Raw genomic sequence first — 13,050 nt, forward strand, 5'->3', positions numbered from 1 at the left:
TTAGATGAGGAAATTGGCTGTTGCTGAGTTCTGGGTTGGATTTTTTGGGTTGGTCCAAATGCTGTTTTATTGAAGCATGTTGCCAAGAGCACATGCCCTTGCTATAAGACATGATGTGTTTTGTGTATATGTATTAGTTTTTGTTGTTGTTGTTGTTCTAAGTAGAAATCAGAGCCCAGCTCAACAGAGGCCATTACCAGACAACCCAAACAAAGCATTTCTCCCTGAAATAGCTTAAAATACAGTTATATCTATTGTATAGTGTATGCATTTGTAGTAAGATATTCACGAGCAGTAATGAATGTGCTGGGTGCTAGAGTTCAACTGAGAGGCTGTGAACTTGGTGAAGAGTTTGCTGAACTTCAGCTTAAGGTAGAACTGCTGTAGGTCATACCTCTCTAACTGACCACCCCTTCAAAATATGAGTGTTTTCGTTAAAGCCCGGGCAACCATGGAGGCGTGCCACTCTGACTGCCCATCAGAAACAATTTGCCTTTCAGCCCCAAGGAGGAGTGAGCTGAAAGCCTCCAGCTGCTAGTGCCTTCGGGATTTGCCTTGGTGGAGGCTACGCTTATCTCCGATGTTTTTTCTTTCATTTTAATATCCAACTCTTTCTTTCTATTCCCCCTCCACCATAATACACTGAGCTTTTTGAGGGTGGGGTCCTTTACAAGTAAAGTAGTTTAGAAGAGGGTGACACAAATCTTTCAGCTTCATATTTAGTGTGTTAGAAATTCTGTTCACTGATATAATCCTAAGGTCTGTTTGGTGTTTCTTAAACTATTTTAGTGTGTCAACAAAGTTCATCCTGGCATAATGGAAGGAACAACTAGTCTGGACTAGTCACAGCATCCCTGCTAACTAGTTTATGAACCTAGACAAGTCACTTCAAGACTTATGGATCTGGTTTACAAGGAGAAGCAGTTGAACTACGAGTTGAATTGTCACACTGAGGCCTCTGTAGTATGGGCTTGCTAGTCGATATTGTCTCATCGCTCATGCTGTTGACTTTCAGCAGCTGACAGGTGAGGTCCTAGCAAGGAGCTCAGACTTCTTTCCTTGATAGAGGTGCTGCTTTCCTTCGAAACATTCAAGCTGCTCAGGTAGTTTCTATGGTAACAGGTCTCTTGTTTTTCTTGTGACGCAGAATTTTGAAAAGGTTCTTCATCTGTATGCCCTTTAGGGTCTATGGTCTTCTAACCTATAGCCCCTTTGATTATACAAAGCCTTTATTTAAAGACTTTCCCCTCAGGAGATTACAGATACTCTGTACTAGAAGAACAAGCAGTTGCTAGTCATACTAGCACTTGAGGCTTTAGTAAGGCTTCATAGCAACTAGAACAGAAATTGTTGAATTAGTTGGTAATACCAAGAAAATTAACATTCTTTGTTAGGATCATCACATTTTATTTTACTTTTACTTTTTATTATGTAAAACTTTGAACACAAAAATAGACAAAAACTGTGTAATGGACAGCTATATACGTACTATTTAGATTCAAAATTAACATTTTGCCATATTAGCATGGTCTGTTCTTTTACTGAGAGCAAATCAGTGATGTGTATTTAGAGGTGAAGTGTTTTTAAGTGTTTTTCTTCTTAACCATGTATACTATGCTTAGTAAAATTAAATGTTAATTCTTTCATATCATTTAATAACTAATTTATATTCAGACTTTCCCAGTTGTCTCAAATGTCTTTTATTAATGATTTGTTCAAACGGGGAGCCACTCAAGATCCATATATTTGTATTTGATTGTTAGGTTTTAATCTAGAAGAGTTCTTGCTTTCTTCCACTCCTACCCCCCTACATGACACTGATTTATCAGAGATTGTCAGTTGTCCTTTAAGATAACCCACCTTTGGGATTTGTCTAATTATTTTCTTCTTGTTTCCATGTAACTTGTTTATCCCTCATATTCCTGGAAATTGGAAGTTAGGTCGAAAGAAGTGATTAAATTCAAGGGAAACATTTTTAGCAATGAACGCTGTTTTCCTCATGCAGTGTCACAGCCAGAAGACACAAAATGTTTGGATCTTGAAGACTTAAAGACTCCACTTGGTTTGAAAAGTGATTCTGGTTTCCTGGGATAAACTTCTATAGAGAAGCTCCTTTTTTTTAAAAAAAGGGCCTTTTATTAGTTTGAAGATTTAATGGGATTTTTTTCTCCCTTGAAACGGTTTCCGTTTGATTTCAAAAAGTAAAGGTCAAAGTAGCATTAAATTACTGGTTTCCCTCATATAAACCAAATAAACAGTTGATAAAACGGTATTTTGTGACTGATATATAGCAACTCTGGGTTCTAACAACCTTTGGGTGTCAGGCTGCTCTTTAATCTGCTCTCCTGGGCTGGCAGTTAGCTTGACCCTCTCCTCTTTTAACTCCCATGTTTATAACTAATTTTCCTTTTCTTTTAAGAAATCAGGTATGCTCTCTTCAGTTCCTTTGCTGTCATTTACTTTAGGTCTTGTCAACTTAGGGCTGGCTATGACCTGCAGCAACTCCTGATTCAGATTTTCTCCCTCTGTGCTCTCCCACTTCAGTCCATTCTTCTGGAAGGTCACGTTCAGACTTCTGGCAGCCGTTGATCAGGGCTCTCATCTGGAAGTCAGAGAACAAGGGTCAAAATCCAGTTCTCACACTAACTAGCTGGCTCTACCTTAGCAGGCTCTTAATGTTTCCAAATAGAGCATCGCTCTCCTCATTCGTAAAATGGGGATAACTGTTTTGACGAAAGCAGAGTTTGGCAGGGCTTGAAAGAGGTCATGAACTAAAGGTAAAATTTAATTTGAAAAATGCTCTAAAATAGAAAGGAAACTGGTTTCTGCTCGATGCATAGACCTACTCAGGCAGTCCACTTTACCTTTTGTTGTTTCTCACTTCTGTATTTTGTTTCATCTGGTACCTCTCTTCCTTATCCGCTCTAGAAAACCTTCTCTTCCTTTCCTTCTACCCATCTTTAAAGCCTGGGTCAAATCTCTATCTTCAGTATAGCCATAGTGTTTCTCTTGGCACAAAACTTTTCCTTTATGTAAACAATTGCTTTTGTAGTTTAGCTTCTAGTCAGTCATTCCCCAAATATTTTTACACATAGGCCATTTATTTCCTCAGATATTCAGTTTCTTGATGTCATAGTTTGATGTATTTGTGTCCAGCTCAGGAACTAGTACAAGGCCTCCTATAGAAACTTGATTATGTTAACCCTGAAACTGATTACTAGTGAGTTTGCTATTCTACCCAACCGGTTTCTTAAATGGCTGATATTTTTCTAGGATATGGGTATGATTTTCTTATGTGAGATCTTCCTTCCTTTATTTTTCACTGGACCACATGGGTCCTTTCTGCTCTAGATAAACTTGGCTCCAGCTTCTTTCCCTTGTCTCCCACTCTTGTCATCCATCCCACCCCTCAGCCTCAGTCTCTGTTCCAAGCCTCCTTTTTCAGCTGGTGTGCAGACCTCACAGTGTTCTGCAGGAATTGTCACCCTCTGACTTGGTGACTGTAGTGAGGACTTATGGTGAGGAATTACATTGCCCAATGTTTAGCCTTGCAAATTAGGGCCAGTAGTAGGTCCATTTCCATCCTCATTCTCTCCCTCCCCTGAATTGCCCATGCTCCCAGCCTGACTGGGCATCAGAATTGCTTGGGTTTTTAAAAGTCATAGTCCTGGGTTCATCCACACACCTAGTGAATCAGACTTTCTCAGGGTGACTTGGGAAGCTGTATTTTCCAAAGCTCCCTATGACGGGCCATATTTGGGAGACACTGTTCTAAAAGATGAGTCTGTATCTCTTAATCATTTGTCACCAATGATGATGGCTTGCCCACCCGATTGTTACTTATTCATTGGATAGGATTACAGATGGTTCCATAACATCACTCTATATGAAATCTCATGGTATAAGTGAATGTAGGATGATAAGGGATGAGCCCATTAAAGGCTTTTGAAGCAAATAGATAGTTTATCAGATTGGTATGTTCTTTCTTTAGAACTGCTGTGATCCAGACCTTGTTACCACCATCTGTTTTGTAAATTCCATTTTCGGTTTAACAGCTGGATTGTGAAAAATATACAAAATGATCCAATTAAAAAACTAAATTTGGCAAGCGTGCATTTTTTTTTTTTTTTTTTTTTTACTGCTTGAATACACTCTGTTTCCTTCCTTAGATAGCCTTCTAAGGCTCTAATTTTGGTCTATCACAAATTTTCAGAGTAGTAAATTAAGACTAGAATGAGAGATCTTTGGCTTGGATAACTTTGAGAGTTAATATATGTGATTGGCAGCCATCAGGTTTATCTATGAATAAATCTGAATAGTTTAAAACAGGTGCTTTTTCCTACCTCAGTACAAAAAGCCACTAACCACCACTATGCACATCTTTAAAGCTGACCAATGGGGGTGGGTGGGTACTCTGTTGTAACTTGGCATTGATTTCCAACAGTGGGAGTCCTGATAACTTCCTCCTCTGAAACCATCTTCTTACCTTGAGGACGCTGTAGCCCAGGTCACATTCTGCACAAAACTTGACTGAGAACTCAGGTCTCTGGCCTCTCTTAATTCATTCCTTCTACTTTACCATTCTACTTCTTGAACCACTATTCATGTGGTTCCCTAAATAAACCAGTTAATTGTCTGAGTAGATTTGCTTCCATTTTTTTTCATTTCAGTATTTTAGTATCTTGCATATAAATTACAATGAACATTACTGCTATAATTAGGGAAAAAAATCTTATTTAATAAATACAATTTCATATGCAAAAAACTGTCCCTCACCAATAGGCGTCATGTCCACGACAAGGCCAGCTGAAAGAATAGGAATAGCTCGCGGGTACTATATTTGCCAAATGAAACATGCGTATCACTACTATTTTGAGGGCAGCCAGTACATTTATTTTAATAGCCTTGACTATATATTTTTTCCTGCTTTATTGAGATATATAATTGACATGCAACACTGGGTAAGTTTAAGGTATATGACTTGTTGATTTGATACACTTACCTATGGCAAAATGGTTACCGCCATAGCATTAGCTAACATCTCCCATCATATCACATGATTACCATTTATGTTTTGTGATGAAAACATTTCAGATCTACTCTCAGCAACTTTCAAATATGTAATACATTATTGTTAACTATAATCAAAAAGCTGTGCATCTTCTAACTGGAAGTTTGTACTCTTCGACCAACATCTCCCCATCTCTCTCACCCTCCCAGCTCCTTGTAACCCCCACTCTACTCTGTTTCTACGAGTTTGGCTTTGTTCGATTCCACATAGAAGAGATATCATACAGTATTTGTCTTTCTCTGTCTGGCTTATTTCACTTAGCAGAATGCCCTCTAGGTCCATCTATGTCATCTTAGTTATATTTTAATTGTTTAAAAGCAGCATGAGAATTTATCACCCAGGAATGACGTTTTTAAAAATAACCAAACTTTTACCTTCTTTACAATGCATTGGATCTTTCCTGCTGACAAATTTGCAGTTTAGGAAATAAGTTCATGGAGCATATCAAAGCTGTGCAGCAGCGTTGCCTACTCTAGCAGATGTTGTGAACGGTTGTCTAAACTCATCTTAGATTCTGCCATTATGTCAGTCTGTGGAATGTTTGGGTTCACGCTTATTTTGGCCAAGTTTTACAAATGTTAGCTCTCTTATTAAGTGCAAAAAGCTGTGAGTGTTGGCAGTGCTAACAAGAGGTGAAGCCTCATGATAGAAATGAAAGCAGAAATAATGATTTTCTCCCCTCTTTTAATTTGTTTTAACATTGCCGTTGCTCTTGTAGGACAAATTTTTCAAACGGTAGGTACAAAGCAAAAAGTTTTAATGCCCCGCTCAGGGCAGAAGGCTTTGTTTTTATTGAAGACTGATTTAGGAAGGCTTCTGAAGGAGTTTGTGGGGTTGCAAAAAGCAGGCTGTCTTTCCTGTGTCAGATACTTTCAGCTTCAGGCCCTCTGTGCAAAGGTAACCCCAGTTTCTTGCTTTTTTTTCGGGACACCTCAATTAAAAAAATCTTTTTATTAATGAAATATGTCAAATATGCAAGAAAAAGTATAAAGAATTAGTTTAATCAACGTTTATCCAGTTTTAACCAATCTTAATATTTACTATAATTGCTTTACAAAAATACAAATAAGCTTCATAGTCATAGTTATCACTTTCTGATCCTGTTACCCTTCATTCACAGAGTTAACCACTATCTTGAATTTGGTCTCTAACTCTTATGCCTATTTTAATACTTTCATTTTATGTGTATGTCCAGAAACAACATGTAGTATTGTTTCTACTTTATTTAAACGGATCATACTGTATAAATCTGTTGCTGCTTTTGATATTTGCTGTTTTCATTGGACGTTGTTTCAGGAAATTATAAATGCAGCTGAGATTCACTCACTTTCACTGCTGGGTCATATTTTATTGTATGACGTTACTCAAACTATGTAATCATTTTTCTGATGCACTTTGAACTTTCTAATATTTGCTGTTACCAATAATGCTGCATTGAGAATTCTTATGTTCCCTTGGCCACGTGAGTTTCTTTGGAGTCCCTTCTTTAAATCTATTTTAAGGAAGTAAATCACAGGGTAAAGACTGACATATTAATTGGGTAAAATGGAGGATCTATGTTTAACTCTGGCTCTATGAATGACATACAGGACACTGTGTGGCAACTCCAAAGCCTTAAGCTACAAATGCTTACTTCTAGGTTTGAGAGAAATTAGCACACAAAACACAGAACGGTGATGTCAGGAGGTGGAATGAAATATGTGCTTTATGCTGGTAGAGGTGGCTCTGGTGTTGGCAGGATTTGAGCCAGTGATTCAGACCTTTCTCCACTAAATCAAGGTGGGCTTATCTTCATTATCACCTTGAGGTTACAGCCAAGAGAAAAGAGGCTAGGTGCCTTTTTAGGTCTTGTTTTCTGTGTCTTGTTCTCTCTTAATTATAAAACCGACAGGTAGGTCTCATCCTCTCTTTTCTACCCCTTTGGATGGATGCCTATTCAATGTTCTGAGTCTTTTTTTTTTTTTTTTTTTTTTTTTTTTTAACACTGTCCTTCCAGTGTGGAATTCTGGCTTCCTCAGAGAACTCTAATTTTTGGTGCAGATCCCCAAACATCCTAGATAGTGCTTTTTCCTATTACTGTTCATTCAAAAGAAACTCCCGATAGATAGGAATTTCCTTTTGAATATCTCCCAGGAGTTTCCTTTTACCTCCCCCACCCCTTTACTCTAGCAGAATTCTATTTCTTAGTATGGATTTTGTTTGAATAGGAATATTTTGGAGTTGTGAAGATTCTATGTAGCAGCACAAAACATGAAATACATCAAAATATGGACTCTCAAAGTGTGGTTCTCAGACCAGGAGCATTAGCATCTTCTGGGGATTTGTTAGAAATGCAAATTCTCAGGCCCACCCAGACCTACTAAATCAGATGCTCTGGGATGGAGTCCAGTGATTTGTGTTTTAACAAGAGACTCCCTGATTCAAAGGATGCGTAAATAGGTACTAGGGGTTATATTGTGGGCCTGCCTTACTCTACTTTCTGGAAGGAACTAAATACTTGAGAGATGGCAGCCCAGAGGGGTTATTTGTGAAAGGTGTATTTTTAGGCTTTTTGTGTGTGTAGCATTCTTATAGGCAAACCTTTAGCTTTTGGTTGCCTTCACTGATTATGACCAACAGCGGAAAATAGAATGCCATAAATTCTTGTTTCCAGGGTTACCTTCTTGCTGCTGATAACAGGCAGGAAATTAAAACAATCTGTGATAGTGTTTTGTTCTTATTAAGTCACAGATGGTAGCTTTCAGATATGTTGGAGCAAAACATAAATAAACATAACATGGAAACTTTATTATTAAAGAAAAATGATTTGGCTAGGTCAAGTTTATAGTCTGAGTTCATTTTATGAAATGGGATGTAAAGAACATATTAGTGTTCTATCACCACACACAGCATTAAGACATATGAGAGTCACTAGTTTTGTTCTTTCTGGTTACATTTTGAGTATGTAAAACATTTACATGATTTCAACGTCAAAGCTTTAAAACAAATTACATTCAAAGATGTCTCACTTCCGTCCATATCTCTTCTCTCCTGACTGCTTCATCCTTCATGGGTAATCATTTTTATTAGCTTTTTGGTTTATTCTTATAGTGTTTCTTTTTGAAGATAACCATGTATATGTGTGTATATGTTCGTATCTCCCCCTTTCCACTTTCTTTACACAAAAGGTTGCATTTTATACTACAGTTTCTTTAAAAAATGTATTTTTAAAATTTAGCTCTATTAAAGTATAACTTAAATTCAGTAAAATTCACCAACTTTATGTGTGCAATTTGAGTTTTGACAAATATGTACACAGTTGCATAGCCATTAGTGTACATATTCCATCACCCAAATAAGTTTCCTTTGCAGCCAATCCTCTCTCTCACTTTTCTGGTCCCTGGCAAACCATCTGTTTGCTTGCTGTCATTATATTTGCCTTTCTTAGAATCTCATAGTTTTTTCGTGTATGTATGTGGCTTCTTTCACTTAGATAATTCTTTAGAGATTCAACCATGTTAATACATGTATCCGTAGTTATTCCATTTTATTGCTGAGTAGTACTTCATTGTTTATACATTCCAGTTGGTGGACATTGTCCTATTGCTTTTGTTTAAACTTTTATTTCAAAATAATTTTATTTTTATTTTTTGAAATAATTTTAGACTGATAGAATAATTATAGAGCTAGTACAGAGAGCTTCTGTATACCCTTTCCCAACTTCTTTTAATGTTATTCATGCTTAAAAAATTAATATTGGTACAGTACTGTTACCTAAACAACAGACTTTACTGAGATTTTAGGTTTTTCAGTGGATTTAGTTGTCATGTTTCTGTAGTTGTCATGTTTCTAATTTGTGACAGCTCCTCAGCCTTTCCATGTCTTTTTTGGAGCACTCATTTAGGTATTGAGTAGTATGTACCTGAGTCTGTCTGGTGATTAGACTGTAGTTATCAGTTTTGGGGAAGAATACCACGGAGGTGATGTATCCTTCTCATATCATACCAGGAGCTACACAGTATCAAATATATCTTGTTACTGGTGAAGTTAACCTTGATTACTTGGTTAAGGTAGTGTCTGCCAGGTTTCTCTACTGTAAAGTTACTATTTTTTTCCTTTTCTGTAGTCTATTTCTTAAAATAAAATTATTACTTTAAAAATTCTTATGTAGATTAATGTGCATGACACATAATTTAGTAACTCCCTCAATCATAATTATAATAATAATAACAACTACTACTTACTCCACCTGATAGTTCAAACACATGTGGATTATCTCATTTAATCCTCAGGATATCCCTGTGAAGTAGGTACTTTTTTCATGCCCGTTTTATAGGCATGAGAAGACCGAGATGCAGAGTGCCTTGCCCACAGTCCAACAGATAGTGATGGAGCCAGATGCTAACTTAGCCTAACTTGAGGGTCAGCTTTTAACATGGGCCATATGGTTGTTGTTAGAACTTAAAATGGGAATGCTCTCATTCTTTGCCAGAGAAAACAAATGAATACTTGCTACATTTGACGATTCTCTTTTGTTCTTTAAGAATTTTTTTTTTGTTTGATTTTACTTTCAGGAAGGTTCCTTGTGTGACTAAGATTTTAGTAAGCTATGCATGGCAATAATATTACATTAAAATCTTGGAGAAATCCAGGATACTCTGGGGAACACTAAGGATCTATTTTTGGACTTCTTTCAGAAATATGACTGAAGGTTAGGGCAGAGTATTCAGAATAGAAAATTGCTTTTGGAGAAGGAGTATTTACTTAAAGAATGGCACTGAGCCTTCTCCTTGCTGTATTTTATCAGCCTCTTCTAACAAGGGTGTTGTGTTTGTCTGTGTGTGTCGAACCCCACATGTTCACTTTTTGATGACCACACTAATGAGTTTGCTACTACACTGTCAAATGTGTCTCTGAATAGCCTGACTCAGGGAATGATAACTGGTTAAATGATGACTCAGTATCTGAAAGCCTCTATTCTAGTAGCAATGGAGCCACTGAAGGGCACGGTGTGTAGGTGGACGTTTGCACATCTTCCCTGTGACTCACTCCACAGCCTGCCTTTCTGAGGGGAAATAGCTGTAGGTGGCTGCAAAGCTCTATTCATCTCCCTCCTTCCTTCTCTGTCTCATCATGCTATGTAGATTGGGTATTCCCAGGTCCTTGAAATCACACAGCTAGGCGTCTTGAGTGTATCTAGTGGCCAAGCTATCTAGATATAGGTGCAGTTTTGAAAAATAAAACTTTTTTTTTTTCTTTTCTTTTCTAAATGTCTGTTGTATGCCTGGCCATATATGCCAGAATCCACAGGTTAAACAAGATATTGCTCATCACCCAAAGCCAACCTGGGCGGGCATATACATAAAAACTGTGGCATTTATTTCCTTAGGAAGGGAGGAAGGCAACTTTTTAGAACAAACCTGATGTTTACATGCAATAAATAGAAACTTTTTAAGAGAAGAAAATAATTTGGGGATTGATAACAAAGGTAAAGTTTACACCTCTCTGGATCTGGCCTCAGAACTCAGAGAGTTAAGGATTTTTTCCCCCTCAGATATGGTTTTCTATTTATTCAATACAGAGCAAGTATATGATACAAGAAAATGTAAGAAAGAAAACGAAAGCATTCATTTTTATCACCAGAAATAGGCACTCTTGTTTTGCATAATTTCTCTCTCCCTCTCTTGCTCTCCTGTCTCTCTTTCACACAACCAATACATTTGTAATCCTGTATTTTTTATGTAATGCTATATCATAAGGATTTTTTCCATCATTTAAAGGAAAAGATTTCACTAATTTGGTAGGAGAAAAAAACTAGTTTTCATTTGAATTCCCTTAATAGTTTAGTTAGGATTAACATTCTTCTTTAAGTCGACTATCAGTTTATATTTACCCGTAGAGATTGTTAGTTTTTCTATTCTACATCTTTCCATAAAACTGGAAATGTTATTAAAGCAAGCCTCTGATTTCAGATGTCCTTAATGATGCTATATTTGATGAAGATCATGATGAGATGGTGATTGTGAAGGACATAGATATGTTTTCCATGTGTGAACATCATCTAGTTCCATTTGTTGGAAAGGTAAGGTTTTCTCTGTTGTTTCCTAACTATTTAAAAGAGCACAATGAAATTTTAAAAATTAGGATAATTATATTTATAATTGTCACTGAATTCCTAATATTCCAGATATTTAGAATTACATATAAATGTTTAATCTTTATCAATCTGACTAATCTAATACCTTGAAATTAACAAAATAAAAACAAAGCAAAAGGCCCTCAGGATAAGCATTTCATTATAAATACCATGTTAATAGGTTAAATTAATGAGATTAAAGTCTCTCTTTTTTTCTTTTAGATAGCTGCTGCAAGCTCTGAAAACCTTTGCCCTTTATTTTGACTAAATAATGTTTGATCCAAAATAGGCTTTTGTAAAATATAACATGAGCAGTAATGATTGCAGAATTTCTTGTGATAGAGGTTATAGTATTAGTGGGTTTGTTTCCGGCCCTTTCTATAGTAGGAAAAATGAATCTAATGCAAACTAGATAATCTTATCCAGCTTGTTCTAGTTAAACATACCTTTGAGAACATGTGTGTTTAGAAACAAGAGTTTTCTGTTCTCTTCTCCTCCCGCATCATAATTTTATTTTAACTTTTTATAAATAATTTCCAAACAGAAGATTTATGAGAAATAGTGCTATGAATACCTATATACCCATCACCTAAATTTAATGTGTTAATATTTGCTTCACATTTTTTTTGTTAAAGTATCTCATTTCTTAATTTTTTTATAGAAGACATGAAAATACACTAATCACATGGGTATTCCTTACCACCTCACAGGTCAAGAAATAGAGCATTATTAGTATCCTGAAGCTTTCTCCCTCTGCCAACCAGAAAGGCTATGAGTTGGTATTCTCAAACCTCCAAAACATAGCGCTAGTGAAAACCACTAATTACTACTAGATCAGTTATTCAAATGCACAGCAAATATTAGGTGAACACATGCAACAAATGCTGGCGAACCGTGATGAAAATGAGTCTATAATTTTATATTATTTGATAGCCCTAAAATCACCATTTATTTTACTAGCCTTTTTTGGAGAACTAATGTTTTCTTATACTTAATACATGGCTCAAAGAGAGGTAACATTTACACGTTAGATGTTAATCCTTGCCTATTAATATTATAGAAATGGCTTTGCCTTATAGTAGGTTCTGTAAGAACTTAGGATCCAGGTTCTTGCAGAGTCACATTTGTATCTCTGTCCTTTTTCTCCTGTCAGGAAGATGGTATGCTCCAGAAGCTTACCATGTGCAGTAGGGCTCCACAACCGGGTAGGGCTTTTAAGGCCACAGTGATGTGTGGAATGGCAATATATATATAGTTACAGTTTCGACCCTTATTATAAAGGAAACTTTATAATAACATTTTAATGTTGCCACAGGATAATTTGTACTTTCTTGAGAATGTTTCCCCTCAATAGAGGAAACTTTAAGAATTGTATCTAGAGTTTAACTTCACCATGACTATATTTCAAATTTGTTATTTTATTAATAGTGTCATTCTTATATTTTTTATTTTACTGTATTTATATAATTTTTTAAATGCTTATATAAGTGCTTCATTTTTCTAAGTCTTAAGTCTTCTAGATGTCTTAAAGATGTATTTTCATCGTATCAAATTATATAATAAGTATACTTATGTTTCTTTATTTCCTTATTTTGTCACAGAAAAGCACTGTATTTTCACTTAGCTCACTTTTTAAAAAAAATTTTATTTTTCAATTAGAGTTAACATTCAATATTATTTTATGTTAATTTCAGGTGTACAGCATCCTGGTTAGACATTTATATAATTTATGAAGTGATCCTCCCAATTAGTCAAGTATCCACCTAGCGTACAATGTTATCGACTATATTCTATATGCTGTACTACACATCCCTGTGATTATTTTGTAACTACTTAGCTCATGATCTCTGTCTCTTTTCTGAAG

At 36.1% G+C, this 13,050-nt stretch overlaps 1 protein-coding gene across 1 annotated transcript in view; it reads left to right on the plus strand.

Moving 5' to 3' along the window:
• Positions 1-297: 297 nt before the first annotated feature.
• The window catches only part of GCH1 (GTP cyclohydrolase 1), a 26,330-nt gene continuing 13,577 nt past the window's right edge, over positions 298-13,050 (plus strand). The window contains exons 1-2 of the mRNA XM_011386375.2: positions 298-383; positions 11,006-11,132. Coding sequence (XP_011384677.1) covers positions 298-383; positions 11,006-11,132 — 213 coding nt within the window. The remainder of the gene's footprint in view (positions 384-11,005; positions 11,133-13,050) is intronic.

Source organism: Pteropus vampyrus, unplaced genomic scaffold (genome assembly GCF_000151845.1).
Source record: "Pteropus vampyrus isolate Shadow unplaced genomic scaffold, Pvam_2.0 Scaffold15, whole genome shotgun sequence".
Taxonomy (NCBI): domain Eukaryota; kingdom Metazoa; phylum Chordata; class Mammalia; order Chiroptera; family Pteropodidae; genus Pteropus; species Pteropus vampyrus.